Source organism: Sylvia atricapilla, chromosome 6 (assembly GCF_009819655.1).
Source record: "Sylvia atricapilla isolate bSylAtr1 chromosome 6, bSylAtr1.pri, whole genome shotgun sequence".
NCBI classification, from domain to species: domain Eukaryota; kingdom Metazoa; phylum Chordata; class Aves; order Passeriformes; family Sylviidae; genus Sylvia; species Sylvia atricapilla.
Genome location: NC_089145.1, coordinates 56,124,788 through 56,152,328, shown reverse-complemented (window position 1 = coordinate 56,152,328; position 27,541 = coordinate 56,124,788). Strand labels below are relative to the sequence as shown.

General features: G+C 41.5%; 1 protein-coding gene across 2 annotated transcripts; it reads right to left on the bottom strand.

The window, feature by feature from the left end:
- On the bottom strand, positions 1-27,539 carry POMT2 (protein O-mannosyltransferase 2). Of its 2 annotated transcripts, none has more exons than XM_066321994.1 (21): positions 27,340-27,539; positions 26,693-26,777; positions 25,796-25,900; positions 24,545-24,653; positions 23,450-23,558; positions 21,912-22,071; positions 19,576-19,682; positions 18,566-18,648; positions 17,400-17,509; positions 15,334-15,400; positions 14,461-14,533; positions 12,907-12,985; positions 11,999-12,150; positions 10,253-10,344; positions 9,109-9,185; positions 7,906-7,977; positions 7,632-7,691; positions 7,348-7,453; positions 6,245-6,385; positions 5,489-5,603; positions 1-4,979 (listed from the first exon to the last, which is right to left on the bottom strand). In XM_066321994.1, the coding sequence occupies exons 1-21, from the start codon at positions 27,537-27,539 to the stop codon at positions 4,874-4,876; spliced, it is 2,208 nt and encodes a 735-aa protein (XP_066178091.1). In that variant the 3' UTR covers positions 1-4,873. The 2 variants fall into 2 exon arrangements, with proteins under 2 accessions (XP_066178091.1, XP_066178092.1); XM_066321995.1 differs by having other exon boundaries at positions 14,461-14,530; positions 27,340-27,530.
- Positions 27,540-27,541: the final 2 nt, after the last annotated feature.

Genomic DNA, 27,541 nt, shown 5'->3' with positions numbered 1-27,541 from the left:
TTCAAAGAAGAGATATTTATTACAAAATTAAATTTCAAATTCTACCTCATTTTCCATTATCACCTGTACAAAACACATTGATAGCTGAAGGGAACCTTCTCCCATGCACACCATATGGTACAGTAATTGCACTGTAGTTAAAAGAATTCAGTTCACAGACAGATGCACACACATGCCCCCCGGCATTAGTAAGAAAGGTTCAGAATTACCAAAGAGCCTCTCTCACTGTTGCTCCAAATTCTTGCTTAGCCAGTAGCAAGCTCTTCAAGGATGCCTCTAAACTGTGTCTCTTGTAAAACACAGTTAGCTCACTTGGCAAAGTTTGAGAATCAATTACAAATTCAGCAGGAGTGGTAGCTATGCTAACATGTGATCACCTATATTATTTGTGATAACCATAGCCCTTGACACTCAAGTAAAGAGCATAAAAAAGTTTACAAAGTGAAGCAAACTCGCAACCACACAACCAAGGTCTTAGTACTTTAAAGAAGATGGAGAATTTTCAGTCCTGACTGCTTGCAGCCAACAGCCCCACCTCAAAGAAAGTATGCTACAGAGGTGGTGTTCTTATCCTCAGCCTTCCTTTCCCAGCAGGAAGAGCCTTATGTTCTTCTAACAGTCCACACATTTTTGCCCTCATGACACATTTGCCCATGTGTGGGGCCATGGGGTCACTTGCTTTGAAGGGGGGAGAAAAAAAACCTCTTACCTACATTCCCCATCTAGCAAAGACACAGGGCAGTGCCAAGGAGGTTTTCACATAGCCAGCAGGATCCTGAGAGGAGGAAACAGTGCTTGTGCAGAGTGCCAATCGAGAGGGTTACTCAGTCACAGCATGGAAGGGAAGCTGCTAAGCATGGTAATGGAGGATTTCAGGTAAATGCCTTGTGTTTCCACATTAACAGCTGGTTTGCTCTCATGTCCCTTAGAAACAATTCTCTGAAGAATTCAGGAGGGAACTATCAAGTAACACATTTACCTTTCCATAACAAGGTTCTGGTTTTGCTCTCAGACCACGTGACAGGTATTCATTCACTCAGGCTACTAGAAGATGTCCTATCTTATCCCTTCTTCAGGCACCTGTATGAAATGGATGCATAGCCCAAAAATTAGGGGAAGCAAAGACATGTCCTGTACTTTAGGCATTCTTCAAGAACCAGAAGGAAGGAGGAATATATAAAATAGTATATTCTGTCAGTGCCCTTTGTGCATCAATCAGCCTTTCCAACCAAGATGCAAAAAGAAAACCCTGTACAGACTGAAGAGTGGTGGTAGCTCCCAGGGCTGCAAACAATGATGGCAAACAGTGATGATACAAAGTCCTCCACCTGGATCAAGGGCAACCTTGGCACAGAAATCTCCATTGAAATCCTCCTCACAGTCACATCTGTGTCTCATAGCATGAGTGGTCCAGTTCCTGGAAATAGGCCAGTCCCTGCTCCTGGAATAGATGTGTGCCTATCGATGTCCTGAAGCGCCTGTTAGCAGAAACCTTTTAAGATGGATGGATTGCCTAGGATAAAGCTAGATGAGCCTAAAGGCCCTCTATCTATCCTTCAGAGACTGAAGAGTTGAAAATAGAGTTTACACACAAAAAAAGAATTTGAATCAGGGAACGTGGCAGCCTGCAGCTTTTTATGATTTGAATCCATGGATAGAGTTTGATGAAATACTTTGTCAGTGATAAAAGGAGCCCTGTCAAGCAAGGTTCAAAGAGAGCAGCTGCTCAGAGAACAGCACCTTCTGGCCTCAGAAAGCACCATTAGCTATTTTCCACATGACTGGGGAAGACGACTAATGAGCAGTTCTCAAAAAGAACCTGAACTCATTCCACAAGCACAATTGGAAAAACTGAACCAAAGCAGCCCAAATTCCATCCCAAAAGCAAAGAGTGCCTTGCACCCATTGCCTCACATGTGTACCACTCAGGTATTTCAAGACAGAGTCAGGAAGTGAATCGTAATTATTGTATTTTATTGATCTAACAAAATATCAGTTACCATTATGTTTCAGCAGTGGCCTGAGAGGTTTTGTTTTAAGAAGCAAATACTGAAGGTCAAATTCTAACTGGAGTAATTTGTCAGTATTTTTCTCCTAAAAGAAAACAGAGCTACATCAATGTACATTTACTTGAAAACACAACCCTTGGAGTCCATAGAGTGCAGAGGAAATGTCTGCCCTCTAGTCTTCAATGTAGACCTTTCTATCCTTTAAACTCCAGATCAAAAATAAAAATTCTGCTGGAAGTTGCTCCCTCTTGTGGAATAGCTAGATTCTTTTTTCACTGTATGCCTCCACCCTCTTACCAGCACACGAGACCTAAGAAACAGTCTCAATGTCAATCAAATGCTCTCACGAGAATTTCTGAAGCAACAGTCCTAGAGAAAAATAAACCTTTTGTGTGTGTTGAAACAGAAGCTGAAGTTCTGTATAAAAAGGTGGGGTGGGAGCATTAAATTTGCCACCTTCAGCACTCAGTTGCCAATCCACATGCAAAAGATTAATAGTAATAAAGGATGGAGGGATCCTAGCCAAGGAACAGTCTAGTTCATCTTCCTCAGGCAACTCCTACAAAACTGACCCCTCCTTAGTAACTGTAGAAACCAAGGTTACTGACTCAATTTTTGCATTCCTGAGGTTTAATATGATGAATAAAGGGTGTTAGAAAAAGTAACTCCAAAACACACACATGTCTCTTACATTTCTTTGTTGTTAATGCTAAGGGGAAGTGTATAATTGGATGCAATGGAAAAAATGGCACTTTAAATCACGGCTTTTGCCAGGTCTTCTGGCAAATCCTCCCCATGACAATGGACCACCTTAGGGAAAGCTCATACTGAGGATAGCAATGTATTAAGTCAATCTCACCAAGAGTAGAAGATGCTGGATCACATTGTTAGAGAAGGGAGCACTGCACTGTCTGCCTTCCACATTGCCAACGGTTAACAATTTGCTGCTGCTGTCAGATCTGGTAGGTTCTGAAGAAGTTTGCAGCCTTCCCCCACATCCTTCTTGCCTATTTATCACCTCTGTGAACCCCTGGCTCATGCAGGTAGGAGCATTTCCTTCAATAACAAGTGGAAAAAAATCATCTAACCCAGCAGCTAATTATTGCAATGACTTCCCACCATGTATAAGCAGCAGGTCATCAACTCAAAACCTTTAGAATCAAAAGCACAGGTCCATCCCATCTGAGCTAGTATCTACAGGAGTCAGTTTCTGGAGAGATGTGACATACCAAGCCAGAGCCTTACAAATCAAGCAGCTGCCTTATTGAACAATGCTATGGATCTCTACTAAAAAGGAACCAAAGTAAGTCTGACTGGAGTCTAGTCCCCCCCACAGAACAACTGTGCTAATGCAGCCCTTCTGTGTGGTAGGAAATGTATTGGAATCCAAGATTTGTTAAGAGAAGTAAATGCACAGTCCATGTTTAAAGGTAGACACACCCACTAGCTACTCTCCCTCTGCCTGTAATTTTGATGAAAGGCTGTGAAGCAAAGCAAGAACTCTGAAATGAAAGACATGAGTTCATTGAAATATACTTAAAAGAGCTTTTAAAATGTTACTTCTTGAGACAAGAACACAGCTGTGATCTAAGTGTCATTCACCTTGGATGCTACCAGGTAGCAACTTGAACTGTCAGAAGAAATCAACACGGATTGAAGAGTAGGAAATGGAATAAAAGAAACGTAGACAAAAATGACCTATTTCATCCTAGACAGGATGAAAGCACCTGATAAACTAAACTCCAATTTCTTGGAAGGGGCGGATTCAACATACAGTGGCTCTTGACACTTCACAAAGAATTTTTGCCTGACCTCACATTTCCTTGTAATTTGATGTTCAGCAGTCTAGAGAATGAACTTGTTCAATATGGGAACACTGAGCAGATACTTTGGCACCAGCAGCCAGTTTTGCAGATGCCACATGCATTGAGATGAAGCCTTCCCCTAAAAGCACAGGCACTGGCACTGAAATAGCTGGGAACAAGAGCTGAATGGCAGCTGTCTGTAGGATTTCCAAGCTATCATTATAGTCTCTAGCATATCCCCATGATGGTCTCCACAGCATACTGGGGCTGAAAATAAATCACCTGCTATTTGTACTGTAATTTCCTTGGCACCTTCAGACGGAACTGAAAGAAGCTACAAAGAGCTGAGCTGGAACAATCTGGCCCTGAAAATAGGCCTGCTAGATGAGTTGTATAAATGATTAAAGATGACCAGAAAGCAAGGCAGTATATAGGAATAAACAATTTCCATCTCTGCAGAGGGCCTGAGAGACAGGCAAGGCACAATGGCTCAGGAGATTTCAAACAGACCTCTTCAGTCAAATTTTAAAAATCCAGGGTCAGAACAAAAATACCTTCAGATAGGCAAGTAGAATGAAGGTCCCCAGATACTTAGAGTAATCTTTCAAAAACCTCACCATAAGAAAGGTTGTTAATCATGATAGAAGTCCTACAGTGCTTCAAACTGTAGTGGTGCTTAGATTACAAGAAGGAAGACACACACATGCACAGAGTGTACATGCAACCCCAGACAGCCTCCAACTTGTACTGGCCTGGCTGCTGGAATGCCACTGCTGTTTGACTGACATATACTGCTTCAAGGAATTGACATTCAGGCAGCCAGTTGTCCATTACTATAACTTAAGGATTCAGGACATGAATCTTTTAATTTAAGGGGACCTTCTCATCCTCTGCATCTTCCAATGCAGGCAGTGCAAACAAATGACAAAGCAACAGGGTTACTATACCCAGAGTTCTCCAGAGAGGGTGTTTTACAGTCACATCTTCAAAGCACCAGAATGAGCCTGACATGCAGCAGATCTCATATTGCTGATCTGCTGTTCCCAGGCTTCCTTTGCTCTAGAATTCCCAGGAGTCCATCCAGCGGAGCCCTGCCATGGGGCTGCTCGGGTTGGAGGCCATGGGTCCTATCATCCCATAGGACAGCGGATGGAAGAGGTAGAAGCTGTGGAAAGAAAGCAAATGCCCATCAAACACAGCACAGTTTGCTGTCTCAAGAAGTTTGCAGCCTAGGGGATCTTTGTCTTTGGGCTGCTCTAAGCTCTACTGGGAGCCCTCTAATCTCTGCTAATACATACACGGCACACAGTTTTATCACACATGGTATTTTCTCTTAGAATCTGATAAAACCTACAGTAATGAAAAATTTGCCTGTATTTGAGGAATATGTCACCATCATTGGGATTAGAACCACAAACTGCTGAACAGCAGGTTTGGAGGAGAACAAAATGTTCACACTGTGTGCTGCAACTAAAGAAAGATTCCCTGCAATGGAAAGATGTTCTACAATGCATTACTGGGACACAGATGCTGAATCTAATCAAATTTGAAGATTTAGGATGTCAGGCAAATTCAGCAGAGAAAAGGGAACAAAGGCTAAGGATAATTAACAGGCAGCAGAGATGGCAACCATCACACATTCCATTCATGAAAAGTTCAGCTTTTAGCACTCACCTGTACAGGATGAGCAGGATCAATGCCAGGAATCCACCTCCATATACCTTACTAGCTGTAGTGCTGGGTGACAAGAACCCAGCACAGAACTTCAGTAGTGCATCCCAGGTGATTCCTAGGAGAAGGAAGAGGTAGAAGTCAGAAGAACAGAGCTGCTATGTTCACAGACTAGGCTGATGAAACTGTTGACACCAAAAGACCATGTCAATTTTAAGATTCATTTACCTTGGTAACCTTCAGAACCATTGAGACTGTTTTGTATCAGGAAAGGTTCTTTTTGTCCTACCTTTCCATTTGAATAAATGCAAAAGAGATATGGGCCCCAGATGCTAATGAAGTTGGTATAAAATCACAGGAAAAACCACCAAGGCCAAATTATAAACAGACATGACAGAAAAGTGTTGGCAGTAAACCAAGAGGGAAGTAACTTATATACATGAATATATAAGAACAGTGAAACAGCTCTAAATTTAAATGCCCTAAGCACTACATGACTGCCTCTTCAGGGTGATAACAAAAAACCAACCAACCAGCCAATCAACCACCACCAAAAAACCAAAACCAAATAGACTAACAAAAAATTTGCCCTGCAAGCTGCTTTGTGAAAAACATTTTGAGCAAGTCAATGCTTTCAAGCACTTTGTACAAGCAAACAAAGCCTATAAAAATATTAAACTTTTTAGGCTGATAAACATTCGATTTAACAGATTATCACCTTTTCCCCTACACTGTTTTCTCCAAGTCTCTAGTATTTACCTGTCAACATGCTGGAAAAAAGCATGGCAGGAAAGTAGTGATGGAAGTAGAGAACTCGTCCCATCATAAAAAAAGGGAGGTAATGAAGGAGCCAGCCCAGTGTGATCTGCCCTCCAGCACGTAGCACAACTCGGGACAGTTCTGGAACACAAATGAACAGACTTCAGCAGAGAAAAGCTCAGCTACAGTTGCTATTTGCAAGCCCTAAGTAAACTCAACTGTGCAGGAAGTCATGTATTGGTCTGGAATTGCTTCCAGCCTCTGCAACATCCTAGCTGCATTCTTTATAAGCATACAAACACTCTTCAGGAGAACAGCTATCACAAAACATATACAAAGACCAAAGTCTCAAGGCATGGCAGGAGGCTGACCATGCTCTATGTTAAGGCCAAATGTGCAGTTTCTCCAGATGTCCATCAGACTAATCTGGTGATTCTGGTTTCTGATGATTTTCACTGTCTCTGCAATGAGAGCCATCCAGAGGATCACTTTGTCAGCCCTTCCTGGAAAGAAGTGGTGCCTGGACTTCAAAGCCTGGGGAAGGGACTAAGAGCTCTGGTGTCTGTATATGGCTTAGCTAATAATTTATTGTATAATTGAATAGTTTCCCATCACATTTTAGAACTGACTTCCCATAAGGAGATCTACAAAAGGAAGCAACCATTGATGTAAACAAGACTGCTGAAAGGGATGACTAATTAGGGCTTGTGAAAAGCTCCAAAACCTTGGCAATGGACATAATAAAGGACTATTTTATTTCTGGCATTTGTCGTTTGCTTTGCATAAATATCAGAAAACATTTCTTGTCTTAAAACACTGTGCAAACTACCGAGTACAGAGCACATGCAGAGCTTGATAGCAGGGCATTGATTAATTGGTCTGTATCCCTTGCAGCCACTGTAGGTAGCTGTGCATTATTTTTTTAGAAGATTTGTGGTGTTCACTATTAAACTACTGCTATCAAGTTCCCACTCTTTTCCCTGTGGATACTGCTTGATAATCCAAGCTCAATGTTCTCCCATCCTTGACACATGAAGTCCTGCCATCCACACAATTTTAAGGCTCCTGCAAAAGGTATTTATGAAAAGGAAGACTGACCTCACCTTTGAGTTCAGATGTCAGCTGGACACCTCTCTTCAGTGCCACTGCAGTGCAAACCGTTATCAGAAGATATAACCCAATAGTGACCAGGTTTAGCCACCAAATCACCTACACAAGAGGAAAAGAAAGATTTGGGACCTTATGCTGGACATGTGCATGTGACATGCAAACATTAAGGGTCCAATAAGAGAGACAATCCAAAAGGAAAAGGAAAAGAACTGGCAGAAGCAAAACTAAGCTAAAATTTGCTAAAGCCATTGGGTTGGAACCTCTCAGTCCAACTTACCGGGTTTCCAAGCAAATAAACCCGATAATCTGTCTCATTGACACCAGAAAAACGCAGTCCCTGAGGAAAGAGATCAGAAGGGAGAAAAATGGATAGTCATCAGTCCAGTTTGTATTTGGCACAGTGTCTAAGATGAGACAAATTCCCATCCATGCATCTCAGGTGCAACAAAAGAAAGCTGACAGCATCTTCAATGCAATTACAAGGTGGTGTGCTTCAAAAGGCACTGCAAAAGCACTTGAAAATAGAAAGGAATATGGATTGATTAATATACCTGGTAGTTGATGGGCCAGTGCCAAGGTTTGGATGTAACTTCATTGTCCTTTGGTTTGAGGCCACTGTTTCCCTACAGATAAACCAACATAAAATTTAAATGAGCAGGCAGTTATGCTGCAATGTCTGCCCAGAAATGTCAGTGTACACAAACATACATCAATATCCTTCCTAAGTGAAAGTTCTTTTTTGACCTACATAAATACATCATCCTCCACAATGGTCACAATTAGGACTATGAATGTTTTAATACTACTGCACAAGTGAAAATGGTTTTTGGGTAACAAAAGAGGCAGTATTCTCTCATTTCTCTTCTTCAGCTTTTCTGTCACTGAGGATACGTGTTGCATAAGCAAGACCTTTTTTCATTAAGAGACTACTGTGACAGGTTTCCCTTCACTACGGAAAAAAAGCCTCAAAGATTATTTCCATGGAAACTCATGCAGGTGCTTCCTTACCTGAGACAGCATTATCACTAATTGCCATGGAAACGCTTCACAAAAACACTTTACAAGTACTAAGAATAATGTGCTTGACTACTTTTTTCTCTTTAAAATCTGAGAAGAGCTTCACAAACAGTAGCGAAGAAAACCCTAGACTCCTTTCTCAAAATATTGACTTCTCATTCTTCAGAAGAAGGACTGAGGAGCTAGAAGCAGAAGGGCTGTGGCCAAGAGTACAATCATAGGAAAAGACTGCAAGAGCAGTCCACCTAGCAAATATTAAATCAGCTCTTTTTAAAATACATATATTCAGAGATAAAAAGGAAACCAGAAATCGCAGCTCCTTGATGAACTTGAAAAAAACCAGAAGTTTTCTATTTTCAAATCCAAATGCTTACTGTCTTTTAAGTGTGTGTTTAGCTGATTTTCCTGATTTTGACCACAGTAATATCCTCCTGCCTCACACTAACTTCCTCTCTAGCTTTACAGGAAGGTAGGGAAAGCATTACATAACTAGCCTGTAGCTAGATCACACCAACAGCAGAGCCAGGCATTAAGCCCAAGGCTTCCAAACTTGGACTTGGAAGATTTAGCTCCAAGACCATCCTTTTTTCTAAGTATAAATTCAAGTAGGTTGCTTGGGCATGCAAATTCTGCCCTAGCTTGCAGCCATCACCTAGATCTCTCAGGAAGTGCTATTTCTTTTCGAATGCAAGAAAGAGGAGGAAGAAAATGATAATCTGGAATCAATGACATCCTACCCGGATCATAACCATGTGGGATTCTAGCAGAATTTCTGCAAAAGAAGGCTTCAGAACATCCAGGCTGATATTGGGCACTTAAAAAAAGAGAGAGAGAGAAAAACAGATTGGAAGTTTGTATGGTTTACTTTTATTTGCGTTTTTCATAATAAATTAAACCCTCTCCTCCTACAATAAATCTGCTTCCAGAACCTCTTTTAATTCTCTGTGCAATTCATTCATACTCTAAACACAGTGGGTTCCAGTCAGAAGTATCCCCCAGTGAACTTTACAACTGCTGTACTTCTGAATTTCCTCCTGTATTTCCAGGAGCAACAGAAATATATAAAAGTCCATGAAATAAATGGATTTGTATTTCTGGCTGAAATTAGAGACATACTCTTCATAGGTTGCTGTTGATCTGTAAATGAGCCATAAATATGGGAATGTAAAATGCATTACAACACATGAGGAAATTCTACCAAGTCACCAGCCCAGGATTTCTCTCTTTTGGTTTTTATACAGTTGCTCTCACATGAGGAAGAACAGTAAGTGTTTTAATAACTCAGAGCTCAGCCCAGTCATCCGAAATTCATGGGATTAAAATTGTGTTGAACAAGCCAGGCCAGATGAGCCTGTGAAACATATGTAACTCCTGGATGAGGCCGCATTACTGGCAAACTCAGATCTCTGTCACACAGTATTTATTTCTTGATGGTATTGCAGTCATAATTTAGCATACCCCCAGCAGGAGAAGGAAAAAAATACACCAGAACATACTGGATCCAAGCTTTTTTTAAAAATCACTGAAATGCATATGACATATTCATATCAATGACAATTCTCAATTAAACAATGTTGGAAACAGCCTGTACTGGAGTGTTTTCACACTTCTGTAACACATTAAAATCTCAAAATCCTTTAAAAAGTCTTTATACTTCCACTGCACTTCAAGCATTATTACCAGCTTCCAGTACAAACAGTGAAATAGAAAAGGGCTTTGAATCTCTGCACATACTCAAGTTCAGCAAGTTTGCACTTAAGCTGGGAAAGAACACATACATTTCAAATGCAGAATGCCAGTTACTGCTATCTGATAGCTCAACCCTTCTTTTAACAGCAAGCCAAGATGCACTCTCAAATGAAAAGGAAATAAATTACTTACATTTAGGGTTAATATGATCTTCAAAGTTCCAGAGGGAATTGGGTGTCTCCTTCAGGTATGGTGTGCAGGTCACTTCTACTTGTTCCCAGCCCCTGAGGATCAGCAGAACAGTTCACCACCACCCCACAGGAACACTCAATATTTCCATTTTGTGTTTAGTTTTTCACCATTTAGCTTTATACTTCTCCATAATGCTTCAGCAGTTGCATTCTTACATGCTATAAAAACCATTTAGAAATCAAAACAGATCTGCAAGGCAGCTGACATCAATTCTATGGTTCACATTGAGAAATGTCAACCACATTTCTCACTTTCTCACCTAAAAAACACTAGGTGCATATGTGGGATTTTTGAAAATTATGCACCTTACCAACTAGAAACTACTTCCAATTTAACCCCTATAGTCCCTCCAAAGACAATCACCATCATCAGTTTAAGTCAATCCATATCTACAAGAACTTTATTACAGAAACAAAACAATTACCTTAGAGAATACTAATAACTAACTGTTCTTTAGTCTGTCACCCTCTGTCTAGCAGGTCACATCAAAGATTTTGGGAGAAAGTGCATCAAATCTGGCAGTAATATGACATTAATAGGGAATTTTCTATCCATCACCACTTAGCAAATTTCACTAATTAAATAATCCATTAAAGAATTACCATTAAATTCTCTGAAGGACATATATAAATTAAAAAAAAAAATCCAATATACTCAAACCATCCTTATTTGCAGTTAACGTGTATTTTCTTCCCCTCAGCTGTTTCTATCATCAATATTTTGTGGCAATAACTTCCGTTCACACAGTAAATTGTTAGTGGGGAAAAAACCAAACTAATTCATGTTTTTTGAATGCTCTTGATGGAGAGTGGCTTTTTTTTTTTTTTTTTAACTGAACACATTATGTACCCATGAGCCCAGGTGTATTGTGATGTCCAAGTGGCATTTGCACTCCTCGTCAGGCAGTTGCCAGAGGTATATAATTCAGCATCCACAGGATTCCTTAAAATCTGGTTTTACCACAACACAGTGAAGGAAAACCTAGAGCAGCAGAAAGGGAGGCAGCTCTCAAGACAGCAGCAACACGAGTGCACAGCCTGTCCATGCCAGGCTCTCCTCACAGGATCCCATAGCCAGGATCAATGTGTCTCCATCTGACATAGTGCAGCTTTGCAGACAGAGCAGCTTGCTTGGCATCAGCCTGGATGTCTTTGCATACACCTCATTTGAATGATGAAGATGTATAATTCAAGGATATATAAAATCCCGAGCCCTGTTAATAGCGGCTTGTAACCACTGCCTCGCTTCAGATACTGCATGCAAAAATGGCAAAGGTCTTCTAATCACAAGGTAAACTAATACAAATAGAAAGCTATTTTGAAGATTGTGGTATACAGCAGCATGAACTGCCCCAGTTTCCAGTGATTTTTACAAACCCTAAGGATAAATAACACATTTGTCATCCCCTCCTGGCCTTACCAGATGACCAGGTCTATGTCCATGCCACTCTTAGATCTCGTAGTAAGGGATATTAATTTTCAGAGCCGTGTACCTTCACTGTAACAGACTGCATAATGCTAACCCAGATCTCTCCCTCTGGTCATACTTTTACCTGCTAGTTATATTTTTTATTCTTTTAAAGAAATGCAAGAAATGTAGTTATTGCTTAGTCTAAAAGTACCATTGAGTAAAGGAACATGTCAGCTCAAAGCCCTGCAGGGTGAATGGGGATTACAAATGATTTACCATTTTGGCAGAGTCTTCCCAGAAGATCCCAGTATACACCCTGTGGCCACGTGGGTTAGCCGGACCTGACTCCGCAGGACTTTGATGAGCTTCCCACTCTTTCTGCCTACCACTTCAATCCGCCAGAAGTCATTGGAGTCTCCTGTTCCATTCTACCATGCAAACATACCATCAGAGAAAAAGAAAATTACAAAAAAACCCACTAAAGAATGCCCAAACTAAAAGACACACAGAACTGAAGCACTGCAAATAGGAAATTCTGAAACTCCACTGAGTGCAAAGCTAAAAAAACTAGCCCAGACCAGCCTCACTCACACTTCACAGAAGAGATTCCCCATCAGGAAGACATCATTCTAGACATAAGCAACCACTTGCAAATAGATCTCAATCTTGCCAACCTTAATTTTGTTTGCTTTCAATTCATTCTTGACTGTAGCTCAGAGTAAGAGCATAAACAGTGGCAACTTGGCTGCTTCGCAAAAGAGGTTTAGGCGACAGATCTTTGCATGTAGAAATTTAGCCCTCAAAGCGTGTTTCATCTTGGTGATTCAAAATTCTGTCATCATTCTGTCATAAAAACAATTGTCTATGTGACAAGGCCAAATGCATAAAATAATACTTGTCAGAGCAACTTCAAGGTTGCTCAGTTTGTCATTTCTGGAGTTGAATGCTGCCAAAGCTAGACTGACAGTAAAAGTTTAAATTATTTTTTTTATCTGTGTTCACATTAAATACACCTTAAATATGAGATAAGGCTTTTCATACTACATTGGTTTTTTCCTTGAAGATGGCAGATGTCCATCCATCATCCTGGCTAACAAACTAAAAAAAGCAACAATAAATTCCCTTCGCATGATATGAACTCTTCCCAAAAGAAGCAGCTTTTGTTTTATCTTGCCTTCACTTACTATTCCATAGCCAGTGACCTGAAAATGTTTCCTTGTCAGGGGAGCCTCATGCTGGTGACTGTGCAGATTTCTAGAAGTTCTGAAATGAAATTAAAAGTCAAACCTTTGAACCTTGTCAATTTGTGATAAAAACATTGGTTTGAGCCATTCAGAGATCTGCCAGTACTCTAACCATTGAATTCCAGCTGAGGGCACAGCAGGAGGCAGCCTTAACGGGATGGGGGACATGGAGTGAAACTGTCATTTCCCAGCATGTGACTCTGAGCTTATGCCACACTGGGCAGTGACAGAAAAGGATGACAGCATGAATAAATCCAACCCTCAAACTACAATCCAACACCTCTAAAAGAAAAAAAATTTGTTTTGGTTTGCTCTGTTTTTTAATTAACAGTAAAAGTGCGACAAAGAGACCTGTCTCATAAGAAGAAAAGCAAGATCCTGACCTTTTGTGATTATCCGTTTTGCTTTCTCAGGGAAAGACTGTACCATTTAGGGGGAAATCAGTAGCCACCATTTAGCACCAGCACGCACACTGGCAGGGTCTGCCAGCTGAGGTGACCAGAGAAACCTGGCCAGAGCCCATCAGTCCTTGCCAAAGGCCCTGGGACAGTGCCCAGTGAGCTGCTGCCACCCAGCCACATCAGCACGGGCACTGCTGTCCCAAGGGATGTGCCACAGGCTGGATCCTGCCCCAGCACTGCCAATCCACTCCCAAAGCCAGGGACTTCACCAGGACTTAACCCATTTTGCCTAATCACGATTTTATCATCCTCATTACCATCTTATTTGATGGTAAACTCCCAAATTCAAATTAAAAAAAAAGAAAAAAAAAAAAAGTCTTACAATCATTTCGGAAACCTAAGCAATGATTTGTGCATATGGCATACTGAATACAACACAGCATGATTTCTTGTCTCCTGAGGTCAGAGGCTGTGTTAAGAAATCAGAGCTATGAAAGCACAAAACATTTTGGCACAGCGACATTAGACTAGACAAAGACTAAATATCAAGTCACTACAGTTCCCCTGCTTCCTCTTAGGTATTCCCTGCAGAAAGGGAAGGGATCAGCTTCCATTTTCATTCAAAGTGTTTAACTGCTATGATCTCAGTGCTGTTGAGAACTTCAGTGGGTGAATACTGCCTATAAACATAGGAACAGGATACCTGCAGTACACTGACAAAAAACCCTGTTTTCTATTTGTCTAGAAAATTCAGCATGGAAACAGGCAACAGAATGAGGGTTTTGAAATTGCTTCTCTGGAAGAATTACCCTTATTATTGCACCTCACACAAATGAACAAATCTCCCTGCTGCTTAGGTAGGTAGTTCTAATAAAGTTGTTCTCTCTTAAAAGCTTCTCATTTAATGGACGCTTTTCAAAACATAAACCACAGAAGAAAAACTCTACAAATCTCACACTGGAAATTGAGATATACAAATACCTCTGTCACACAGCCTGCTTCTGCTGGCCTAAGCACAGTATCCAGCAGGACAAGTTTTCCACCAATTCTATTCAATCACACAATCTCTTTGAATCCCAAAAATCATCCTTACTCTTTATGTTCCAGACGAATAATATCACCATGCCTCACAAACTCCACAGGGCTTGAGGGGTCAGACAGATCTGCTGAAGGAAGACAATCTAATCACATCAGTGCACTGACAAGCTTACCAGGGTCTTACAAAGTTTCTTGCTGATGCTCAAGCAGATAATAAAGCAAACAAAGTTGTGCTGACCCTAAGCCCAGTGTAAAACATGGTTCTAGACTCTAACCCTGAGAGCTACTCCAAAGAATGTGAACTATAAATGACTCTTGCAACATTGATTATAGTTTTTCTTATATATCTATGTTATTTACATTCTTTTGCTGTTTAGACAATTGTTGCTAATTTTTATAAACACATGCAGCAGGTGAAAAAAAAGGGAACTGCCAGACCAAGCAGGCCTCAGCTACATGCACTACATAATCTAAACCAACAGCTTTCTGCACAAAGCATAGATCATTGCATTCAGTACTCTTATCATCTCCCAAGCAATCACCCACAAAAATCTGTCAAACACAATGCACCAGACTGTAACAGGACCCAGCTTTCCTAAGATTCTTGGCCACAATAACAGATTGCAAAAAATATTAACTCAGTTTAGATGAATTTCCTCTCTGCTGTTATTTGCAGCCCTACACAGCTGAAAAACTGTCAATGCAACCTTCAGTTAAGAAAAGCTTATTTACTTCAGCTGTACAATCTGAAGAAGAACCAAAAACACAGTAGACACACACAACATAAATCAAGATGGAGACAGCTTCCCCTTCTTCCTCCTCTCCCCCTCATATCCATGAAGGATACTCTGCCCTGGAAAGAACTCAGAATACTTATGTGAAAAACAGAAGCAGTTGTTACAAAAGGCACTTTACTGGTATTTGTTACCTGTATCTGAATCATGTTTCTTTATGATCCACAGGTTATTCAAATCTTTATGTAAGTAGGCAGTGACCTGAAATGACAGGATTAATTATTTTACCTAACAAGAGAAAGGCTGTTGATAAGCAGTCACACATTCACCAGCAAACCAAAGCCCCAAATGACTGCACCACCCACACAGAAATCCTGGGATTACCTTTACAACAGTGCCCTGTAGGAAACCAGCTATGGGCCAACTCCTTAACTCAGATGACACCTCCTGCCCAGTGTATAGCCCATACTCAGAAGCACCACATTCATGGTAGTTCATACACACCAAGAGCCTCCAAACACAGTCTGACCTCCTCTCACCCTGTTTCTGAGCCTCCTTCTACAACAAGGGGATATCCAAACCAGAACTCTTGAATAATCACTGACCACTATCCGAACCAGGAGACAGAAGCAGCACTGGCTTTACAGACAGTAGAGATTTAGGACAACAGGCTGACTGTGACAAGTATAACATCTGCCAAAAGATCCAGGCAAGGATTCAGGGATCACCCATTAAAGCCACACGTGCTACACAGCTAACCCACAGCCAGCCTGCTCAGCCTCACACAGAGTAAATGCATCTACTGCTACCATGGACCCAAAGACCATCTTATTCCAGGCTGCTGCTCCCCAGAGCACGTGGAACTCCTCCTCTTAAAGAGCAGTAAAGCCTGCTCTGTGGGACCCTTGCCCAGTGCCCCACCTATGCCTCTCTCCTAGGTGGGAGCAGATGGCCCAGTGGATAGGGGAGAGAACACAGAGTGTCTGACAATGGGGAAAAAGGGAGGGCTGGAGGTAGAACCTCACACCTTGAGGTCAAGCCATCAGGAGAGGATGGGAAAGTAGAATCAGAGAGATCATTTTTTCCTTTCTAAATCTCCTCCAAGTTCTAAATTCCCTTCCCCTCTCCAGAGCCCTGAAACTACCCTAGAACCTACTGTTGTCCTACCACCAGAGCAGGGAGCACAGGGGGGAAATCTCCACCCTTTCCCACTTTCCACAAGGAACTCCCATTAGTGTCCTCTCCAAATTGCCTTTCCCTGCTTTTAGTGTCAAAAAACAAGATCTGCATTCCACTTTTGTCTATGCTTGAGGCAGTTTAGCATGACATCTCCATATACTGTAATAAACATTGTCATGCTAGAGTATTAGAAATTCTGATTGTGACAAGCAGCAGGGAAAAAAGACTGAGACAAAGTTTTCACTTCTGAAAACTTTCTCCTAGCCACAGAGACAGCAGGGAGTTAAAAACCAAACACTTGTGTTTCTCTGGCAACTTTCTTTCAAGGATGTCAGAGCAGTTTTTAGACACCAATAGTCAAACTGCAGAACACATCTTGGTAGAAGTGCAGAAGCAGCAAAGATTTGTGAAGCTTGATGATGATGGACAAAAATAAGAAATCCACTTGATGTTTGTACTTCTTAATTAGAGATAGTTACATGATTTCTGATTTCTATTTTCACTTATTGCTTAATCATTTAATGAGAAGCCCTTAGTTCAGATGGTTTCCATATGGCTACATGAGCTTACAAATGTACAGTATCTAATTTCATGAGCAAAGCATTACAAATTCTTTGGTGACAGATGAAGGAAGCAAGGCAAAAAGGAGAGGGATTCATGTAAGGTCACAGAAGCCAGTGGCTGGAGTAAAAATAATATACAGCAGTTCTATTCCCTTGCTTTCAATATACAGCCAGAAAAGCTGTAAGATAATGTACTTGCTTTAAACAAGGTTTTACAGCCTTCCTTGAGGTAACTTCCATTATGGAAGACTATTCTGAAGTCCTCTTGGACTCCATTTATGGATGGTGGTCTTGCAAAGCCTTGTTACTGTAAGTCACCACCCTGGTAAAGTGTGGTAGGCTCTCTTCAAGCCTCCACTTTAGTCAGAGTTCCAAGCCAAGTGCACAGCCATGGCACTGAGAGACTAACAGAAGCTGAGTAAACATGTAGTTCCTACCAGTTTTGGCCCCTAATGCTAAATGCAAGGAGAGTTAGTCGGTGGTTGTAGTCACAGGCACCACCACCACAGCACACCAACCTGCTGCTGGCGAGCCCCAATGCCCTCTGGATAGAGGTGCCAGTGGGAATGAAGGTATCCCCCTGCCATCCGAAGGTTCTTCATTGTGACCACTGAGCCATATGCCAAATCTGCATGAGAAAGGAGGAAAAAAGACAAAAGGCAGCTCTCCTGTATCTCCTCCAACTAGTCTACAGCACTCCTTAGGCATGCATTCTCCATTGTCTTGATGGAAGTTGGACACATTACTCCCCAGGGCTCATTACAAGCTTATCTCCCATCCCTAACAAGGATCAGCGAAACTGTTACATTGCATTTGGCTGAAGCACTTAAAACACTCCCTGTAAGTTTTAACATAAACAGTGGTAAGGCATTCCTTTGCTTGTAATTTCATAATGAGAGTTTTGAGATAGATTTCCCTAAGAGTATACAGTCAAATTAAAACACTACTGACCCCTACAGCAATACAAGAGGGAAGGGAGGCAAGCTCAGCTATTGGATAGTGGAGCTGATACACTGGTTTAAGATTATCTTCCCTCCTAGCCCCTCAACACCAGCAAGAGAACTCAGCCTTAGAAAACAGACCTGATGTGCCCCCAGTGACAGCTCTGGAGCAGGCAACAGCCAGAAAAAAGATTAAATAATCAGAAAGCTAAACCATTTAAAAGGCTCAGAAGTCCCTAGCCAACCTGAGGATTAGGGAACAACCATAGAGCCTTCCTTTTACTAAATTCAACATAGCTGGACCAGTGGCACACTGTGTCACAGAAGTTGATAGCTTCCATTTACACATATTTTGGAGACAAATCCCACATCTGAATACCTACAAATCTAAGGTGAACAGGAAAAACAACTTTTTATTGTCTCAAGCAATACAGAACCAAAGAATAACAAGACACATGCACACAAGTCAAACCCCTCAAAATGGCATCTTCCCCTCTAGATGGAATATGATGAAACAGCCAGTGACCATACACTGAACATGGTGGTATTTTCAGGTTTTTGTTTTTTTGTTTTTTTTTTTTTCTGTCAATACACAAAACTGCACAGAGGAAGAGCATGGATCTGGCCTTGACCATGGAAGGCATAATTCACACTGCCCTGCACTGAATGATGGGGACAGTTTTTATTTAAGTTCCCATGTATACTGACAACATTCAGAGTGCTTTATTCACTTGAACACTCACGCTCTGGAACGGAGACATTATGAAGATTGTTGCCAATCAGCTGGGATTGAAATGCTGAACTGAAGAAACCATCCCCAGGACCACTACAAAAGAGAGCAAAGAATATGACAATTAGAACATCACTAAACAGCATACAAACCACCTTCATGCATTACCAAGTTGTTTTTAACAGAAGAAAAATTATAAAACCAGACTGGGTATCTGAAGAAGAAGAGTGGGTGCAGCTCCCTTAAGAGATACACTTCTCTAATGCTGTGAATCACAGCAGATAGAGACAGTCTTCCAGGAAATTGTCCAGAGCTGCAAGAGCTTAAGGTCACAAAAATGTACATGCTGGCACTGCATAAAGCATCAGAACTGTCTTTAGGGGTGTCCTTACAACAAATAAACTGACCCACTGTCACAACAGATATAACAAAGCCTTTCTCTGTGGCTCCTGTAGTCTGACTTCTGCCAAGAGGTTAGTGGTAAGACCAGTCGACTTCAAATGAAAAACAACAGATTTATTTTTCTATTCTTTTTCTACAGTGAAATGCTTATTTTTTTCACCTCATTTTTTAATGTTCCACATGGAAACCATTACTTGGCCGTTTTACTAGCTCTTTCCTTGTAAAAAGCATCCCTTGGTTGCAAGCATTCAGGAAAGAGCCCTCCTTTCAGGCACACTCACTCTTAATCACAGCCACTTTTCAGGAATGACTTTTTTTTTAAATTACAAAAAGACAAAGAATGGAGTTGAAACCTTTTCAGGTCCCAGAAAGAGAAGAGGAAAAAATGAGACAGGAAGTTTGGTTTGGTTACTTGCTTGGTATTTCAGAAAGTCTGGAGCTCAAATTCTATTTCAAATTCAATTTCACTGCCAGCTTGGCCAGAGAGTTGGGGAAGGGAATCAAACAAAGACACAGCTTGTGGCTGTGCTTCTGACACTGAAAGTGGAGTACTACATAACCAACAGCCTTTAATTCAAAGCAAAGACAAGTAAATATTCTGGAGAAAACATAATGAAATACCTTCTATTTAACACTGCAAAATGAACAGCAAACATAGCCATGTAGAGGGCAAGTGGGAGCATGATGAGGCAGAGTACACGAGCCAGTAAATGCTTCCCAAACATGACCTGTAACAAACACAATCTGGATCAAACTGTGCAGGAACAACTTCACTCCTTATTTCAAAAGACTCTGAGCAGCAGTCCTATAGCTGGAGCTTGCTGTGCAAGAAAGCTCACCAGGCTGAAGAATTACCTCAGAAAGGCCCAGAGAGAGGTAAAAGCTGGGGCAGACCTTGTGGTGTATCTCTAAAAGCTGGAGCTGTGGTACCTCAAAATTTTAGGGTCATGGGAAAAAAGACAAAAACAGGCAATAGGAGAGTTTAAGGCTCCAAAGTGCTGAGCATCCCTAACTTTGGCAAAGGAGGTTGGGCAGCCCCCATTGAAAATACTTTGAGAGCAAGGACCTTAACTTGTCCATTGGTGGTACACATCTTGACCCAAAATTCCAGCAAAGGGCTTCCAAAATAGCCCTTTGGTATCCTACTGACACGGCTGGTAGTAGAGTAAATAATGTAAAACAGAGGGTGGATAATAAATAGCTGTAGAAGAAGAAAAAAATTAAATAGCAAAAACTGTTTGCTAAATGCCCACACTAACTTCAAAGTGCATGAAAGCAGATGCACTTGCTGTTCTCCATATTTTTTAACATGATACCTATCATATAATCATTAAGCTAATCATTCTCCATCCCTTAGTACCTGAACCAATTAATTCAGAAGGAATGGAAAAAACTGAACACATTGCAAAACTCACTGAAGTCAACAAAAGAAAGAACTGTTCAATTCAAGTACTTCAGCAGAACACTTAATAACCACTGGACACTTAGAAAAATGCTGATTGATGGTACATAACCAAATATAGGAAGTGGAGAGGCACATGAACTAATCTCCAGTTCCCTACTTAAAAAGGCCTCAATATGCTTCAATTTTCATGAAATGGTTTTCTTTAACTAAAGACTTCAATGCAGAGGCAAAAAAAGAGAAAGTGCATGTGAAAGACAGCAGTGAGCAAACCAGAACAATGGACCAACAACCTGAGAATTCTAGAAATCAAGTTAGTCCCCAAAAAATTGCATGTGAATAATCATGAGTAGCTTCCTAACAAATGCAGAGGTAAGTTATTCAGGCTTTCAGGAGATTAATCCTCACCTTTTTTTTTTTTTTTCCTCTCCTCAAGCACCAAGGTTGCCAAATAGCTATTCAGAAAGCACCTACCTTCTGGAGTAAATTTCTTTACATATTCTAACATTCAGGGGTTTGCTGCCTTTGGTGCCAGCAGCACAAATGAAATCACTGTGCAGCTGTCTGCTGGCAGAAAGCTTAGACATGATGGATTTGTTCTATTTCAAAAGCAATTAACTGACTTTGCTCAAGAAGTGTTTCTCTGGAGTTGGAACATTGAGTCTTTGCAGCCCATATTGATTCACATTAATCAAAGAAAACAAATCACACAGGATGAATAGATAAAGTCCCCCCACACCCTCACTGTTTATAACACAAACAAAACAAAAACAGTAAGTGAAAGAAATAAAATTTTCAAGCTTCAAAAGAGGCTGAGAAAAGAGGAGAACTGAACACCTTTTAAAAGATATGACTGAAGAATTTGTCTTCCTGCTGGTTGCAAGGCAGCAAATGGTACATCAAGGCGTTTCTCCAAATAGCAGATTTCAAGCTTCATAAACATAAAATGCAATATATTACACCAAGACACTCAAACCCACTAGCAAATTCTTTAGGGCTTAGAAGAATTAAACGTTACAGGTTGCAGAGCATTTCTGTGACTCGTGTTGCTCCTGCTATGCAGCCTCTGCCCCCTTACTCTCACCAAGCAGAGCCTGAGCTCATGCTGCTCATGCAAACAAAGTGCTACAAGACATGCCTGTCTGCCAGGCAGCACATACTCCTTGGAAGGTCAGGTGACAGTGCTGGACAGCATCTTGCCTTGGGCCACTGTAAAGCCATTCCCAATGAGAATTCTTAGCTTAGACTGAAAATATAGCCAACTGGAATGGTAAGGTAACAGTTTCTCTCAGGAAAAAGTAATAATCTTTCTGCTGTGCTTGTATACTATTACATCCTGCTAATATAAGTGTGTTTGGTTTTTTCAGAAGTCTGGCGATAATTTTTTCATTATAACCTTAATATCCATTTTTCATCACCCATTATCAGATGCCTCTCTTTGCTGCAGATAGAGTATCTCTGTTTGGGTACTTGCAGGGTTGTCAAAGACTAGGAGAATTACACAGCAAACAAAACAAAGAATCCCTTGAAGTAAAGAAAAGCCTTTGAAACTCACCAGTGACAGGCTGAGATTCCCCAGCAAGTCCCATAGGTCATAGATTGTGTTCAGGCCAACCAAGAGGACTACAAAAAGGCCAACAAATTTTACCCCCATTGCTCCAGCAAGGCTCACACCAGTCAGACTCAGCCAGAACCACCAGGAGGCAGAAAATGGCCTGCAGGACCAGTAGAGCAAGTCAGTAAATAAAATGATGGCTACATGAACGGGCAGTCTGCGATCACAAAAATAAATAACAAATCAATTACCCCACAAAATTACAGTCCACCTTCTCAGGAAGCCATTAGAAGTAGAAAAACAAGTCTTTAATTTAGTTTAGGATCACACAAGGATACTGGTTTCAGATACAGGCTTGTGACTGTAGCCAGGGGCAACCCTAGATCTCCCATTCAAGGATGGAAAGACAGACATCAGGTATAAGCTAAAATACTAGTGTGAAGAATGTCTGACTACATGGAAGTTCTGAGAACAGAAACAAGAATTTTGCTCCATAAAGTGCCGACTTACTTCTCTCAGAAATTTAGGGACACAGAGAAGAACAAGAGGCAAAGAGCAGCCACCCTTACTAAAGCAAGAAAGCCTTAGCAGAAAACATCTATCCAAAATACAAACAAAAGCTACAGCAAAAACCAAACAAATTATAAACTGAACCATAGAAAAAAGATGATAAAAAATGACAGCAGAATTTAAAACCCTTTTCCTTCTGAGTCCTAATGTCTTGATGATTTTATTTCAACTAGACAAAATCCCCCTGACCTGCTAAGCAACACAATAGCTAGAATTGCAGAATATCAACTACTTTGACAACAGGATGAGTTCTAAGATATGAAAAATAAATTCAGGTCAAGGCACACAGAGCTGATCAAGCACTGCCCTGTGATTTAGTGCTTGCACTCCCTGGGGAATGTCTTTAGATAAGGATGACCTTGGATAGTTGTACATGATGCTGCAGGCTGCATTTCAGCCACACGAACTGTAGACACACAAAGATTGAAACAATCAGTTATTGAACGTTTCATGAAATGAAAGCTGCTCATATATAACACAGAAATTTGACTTTTATGTCTTTGAATATGGAATGCATTTCAAGGAAACTACTCTGTGGAGCTCAGCCACAAAGAAGCCTTCTGACATATCCCAGTACCTATAAACAACACTACTCTCTGGATAGGTCTACAGCAAATATCCTTAGTAACATGACTACTTTATTCAAGATCATCCTGGCTATATCCCTCTAAGTTTTTGTAGCCATTTCTCTAAACCAAACAAATTACACTATTTACCTCAGACAGCAGGATTTTTATAGATGCTTACAGTCACAGGTAAGTTGGTGTACTCCAGTCACAATACTTTCTCCCTAGCTACACAACCTCTCAGAGTAAAAATTTCTGTCTGCTACCAACAGTCATTTTCACCTTCAAATTTCCTGAAATAATCTCATTTCAGCTATTCACACACCACCAATGGCAGACGTTACTTTAACTATGTGAAAGTTAAACACCCATAGTTTAACAAAATTATCATCCTTATCTTACCTGTCTGCACAGCTGTTACATTTCACCATACTCAGAACAGCTCCCATGAGAAAGAACATTAGAATGGGATCCAGCAGAATGTATTGGGACAATGTAATACAGCCTGTATCTGCAAAGAGACACACAGCAATGTCAGAAAGACTTGCAGTTCCAAACTGAATCTAAGATTGTGGGAATTCAGTTTCCTCAGTGTAGTAAAGACAAGAATAAGGCAGGAAAATTTAGAAACAGAAGGAGATCACAGCATTTCACCTTCTACCTGGATAGCAAAGGCAAAAAAAAAAAGCAAGCAACAAAACAAAAATAAAACCAAATACAAATACAAAAACAAAAGGTAGTACAGCAGTATCTGTGAAACGCCATTTGGAAAGTGCTGGTAACATATTCAGATAGAGAGGATTACAGCCAGTAATGATCTACCTAAGGCACCACCATAGTCCCAAAGGATGCCAGAGGAGAAGTCACCTTTCAGATGGTACCTATAAAAAATTAATATGGCTTTGATATCTTAAGTCTTCCTTTCTCAATACCTGTGTGTCCTCACAAAACCCCTATTTTGGTAACTCCGATTACAAGGTCAATTTCTCCACTTGTCTCAATTCAACAAGGAACTTTATTAATTTCTTATTGTGAACTCTTCTAAAGTAATGATGGGGATGTTAAACATCTCGGTAATTCATATGGGAAACATCAATATTTTCCTAGTGGGTAAAATCATTCTTGTCCATCCACCTTATAAAAATTTTAAAATTAAGGTGCAATCTAATCCAATCCTGTGGTTATGCAAATAACAGAAGTACCTATGAACTAAACAAGACTGTGAAGTTCTTAAGGGGACCACCAAATAAAAAGCCTCATACATATACATACATATATATGTGTATAAAGTTATAAATTAATAAATGTATAAGTTCCACTTTATATACATATATATGTATATATACTGGAATTACTTTGCTTTTGAGAAAGTCTCTCATTAACCCAAATATTCCCTGGTTAGGTAACACATGGTAATCCAGAAATTAAATTACCTGAACAGTTAAGAATTAAATTACCTGAACAGTTACTCAATTTTGCTGTAGCAGGAACACCTACCAAAAATAAGGATGAAAGCCGTGAGTAAGGCTGCAGGCAGTGACTTTGACAGTTCCAACACCGTGAGGTAGGCAAAGGGAACCAGGCAGGAGCCAAGAAATGCACAAAACTGCAGGAAAAGATCATGGGAGAAATTATAACCCCACACCCAGCAGACAAGAGCTCACACTCCTCTCCTCTCCCATACCTACAACAACAGGAGGTGTTGCAGCAGCTGAACTGAGGCACAAAGAATACTGCACAAAAGCCAACTGAGCAAAGACACTGCTCAGAGGACAGAGGCTTACTCTGTTCTGCAGAGGTGTCAGTAACAACAGCCAGTCACACTCTTGCAAGACTACACCAGATATTCATAAAAGGATGTGTCAAGTAGGATGTGCACTACACATCCACTACACTTAGCCCTTTTTTAACAAGATACTAGATTATGAAAGCTAAGAATAAAATACACCTGCACTTTGTATCTTTAGCAAACCAGATTCCCCTCTCTTCCACAAATGAGGCCAAGGATAGTTGGAGGAGAAAAAGGAGAAATCCAAAGAAAGCAAGACGACAGTAAAATTTATTATCTTTAGTATCTGTTTCTAGCACTTCTCCCACCTTTGGCTCAGGGAAATCTAAAACCATGAACTTTTGGAAACTAAACTGAGAAAACATGCCTTCCCAGTTTTCAGTTTTCTTTCTAGGTAGTAGCAATTGGCCACTGTTTCTCTTTTTGACTTAGCTGCTATTGGTTAAATGGCTCTTGGTCTTCCTAAAAATAGCAGTACAGCCAGGGTTTCAGATTGAATACAACTCTGAATTCTGCCCTGCTGGCCCAGGCTCCATCAGCATACTCAGCTCAGTGTCACTGGTGGTGGCAAACTGCAGGAGACAGTGGATGATCCTGGCTTTTTGATATCCTTGGCCACCCAGCAGATTAGCCAGGCACAACGGAGTGAGAGAACCTCAAACTCAGCCATGTTTGCTTTGCAGAACAGGCAAGGTATCTATCCCATGCAGCAGTGTAGTCTCACTATTAGCAGGAAGACCTGGCCTCAATTTTCACCTTAATTTCTTACCTGGCCTCTCACAGACCCACATTAAGACTTATTCACAATAGGACCACTAACACTTTTAGAAGGAGCTTAAAGACAAGGCACAAGGCTGAACAGACCTCTGACCTCATCAAGCAGAGCTGTTCTGAAGATGCAACATTGTACTGAAAGGCACAGGGAATAGCCAGCTTGACACCAGCCTGCAGAGCCTTACCCCTCTCATCCCTAGGTAGTTGTGCTGCTCATATCGATCCCCTGGCTTTTGGAAAGGAAATGTACCATCATATCCACTAAGGTAGCCAGCAAGTCCAATCAGCATCTGAAGAGGAAAGGTGAAAAAATGGGTCAGGGAAATCACACTGGAGGAAAAAGTATCCAAGCGAGTAGCAAGTAAGATTTTTATAGAAGCCACACTGATCCAGACGACAAATAATTCAGACACATCATCCAAAGAAGAGTTTATTGACAGAAATCATATGCATACATACTGCCCTTTGTCTAAAGGCAAAATCAGAATTATTTTTGCAACAGACTGTAAGGATGACTGCAAGCTCAAGAAAAATATCAGGTGTGGAATTGAGCAGAGAGAATTCTGTAGAGTCCTCCCCATAGCTCCCTATCCTTTTAGTTTCAGGAGCCTCAGCCTGAAAGGAAGATAACCTTTATGAGGCAGGAGGATGCACCTTCATCCACACTACACACTTGTATAATACAAATAAACAAGTTCATTTACAGAACAAGAAATCAGTGTTCTCAGGGTCATTTGTGGCAAGAATCTCATTTGCTCACAAGTTATCAGGAACTGTTTGCTTCCTTTAAAATGTAGGCTTCTATTACACCCTCCAAGTGTCACATGGATTTTTTTTTTTCACGTCAAACCTTTCAAAAAGCCAACATGCAACACTGTTTGGTTTTCTTACATTTGAAGCATTTTGTGTGAAGACAAAAAGTTGCAAGTTGAGGCTCTAGACACATAATGCAAATTACTATGAAGTCAACAACAGTTAGGAAGGACTTAATGTTTTACCACATCCTTTGGCCAGAAAGCAGAGGCAGACTTTTATTGGCCCCTGCTGTGGCTTCTGACACACGTAACAGAAAAGCAGTTTACCTTCCCCAAAGGGGGATGGACATCAAAGAAGAAGGTCCGATTAATGTAGTAACTTCCCATCTTCCCAAAATGAGTTTCATCCCAACTGGAAAAAACACACCAACAAAACACAAACCACAATAACCAATCTGCTACAACGCTCAAGAAAGAAGAAAAAAAAAATCTAGGAAGATCTTTTTACTTATGATTTTTTATAGTATAGAGGGCTACTGCCATACTGCATACTGTCCATTATGAGACAACGCGTTACACTCAGTGGGAAATCATGGAGTAGGAAAGGTTTTTTGGGTTTTTTTAAGCGTTTGATATTATCGCTCGAAAATCTCCACTTTGATTCCAATTCGACCTTAGCCGGGTTAAAGAGCCGGCCTGGAGCACAGAGGCCCCAAAAGCGCCTCACGCGGGCCCGCCGTCCCCAGAGCAGCGGGGAGGGCACGGGGCCAGGCCGGGCCGGCCTGAGAGCGCAGCGCGCCCTGCGGCCCTCACCGCCACGGCCCGTCCCCCACCGGCCCGGGATGAACGGGGAGCCCTCGCACGCCGGGCAAGGCCGGGCCGGGGGCCGGGAGGCAGGGCGCGGTCCCGGCCGCTGTGGGCGGGAGGAGGCGGACACGCACCCACCCGTACCCCGGGCAGTGCCCGGCCCGTACCATACGTGCGGCGGCTCCCGCAGGCGGTGGAAGCGGGAGGCGAAGCTGAGGAGGGTGACGAGGGCCAGCGCGGCCGGGCGGGCGGCGGCGGGCGGGGCGGAGGGACGCGCCTGCCGTCCCGGCCCCCGGCGGGGCTCCCGCTGGCGCGGCGGCATCCGCGGGCATCCGCCGCGCGCTGCAGCGCGCCGGGCGCGGCGCATGC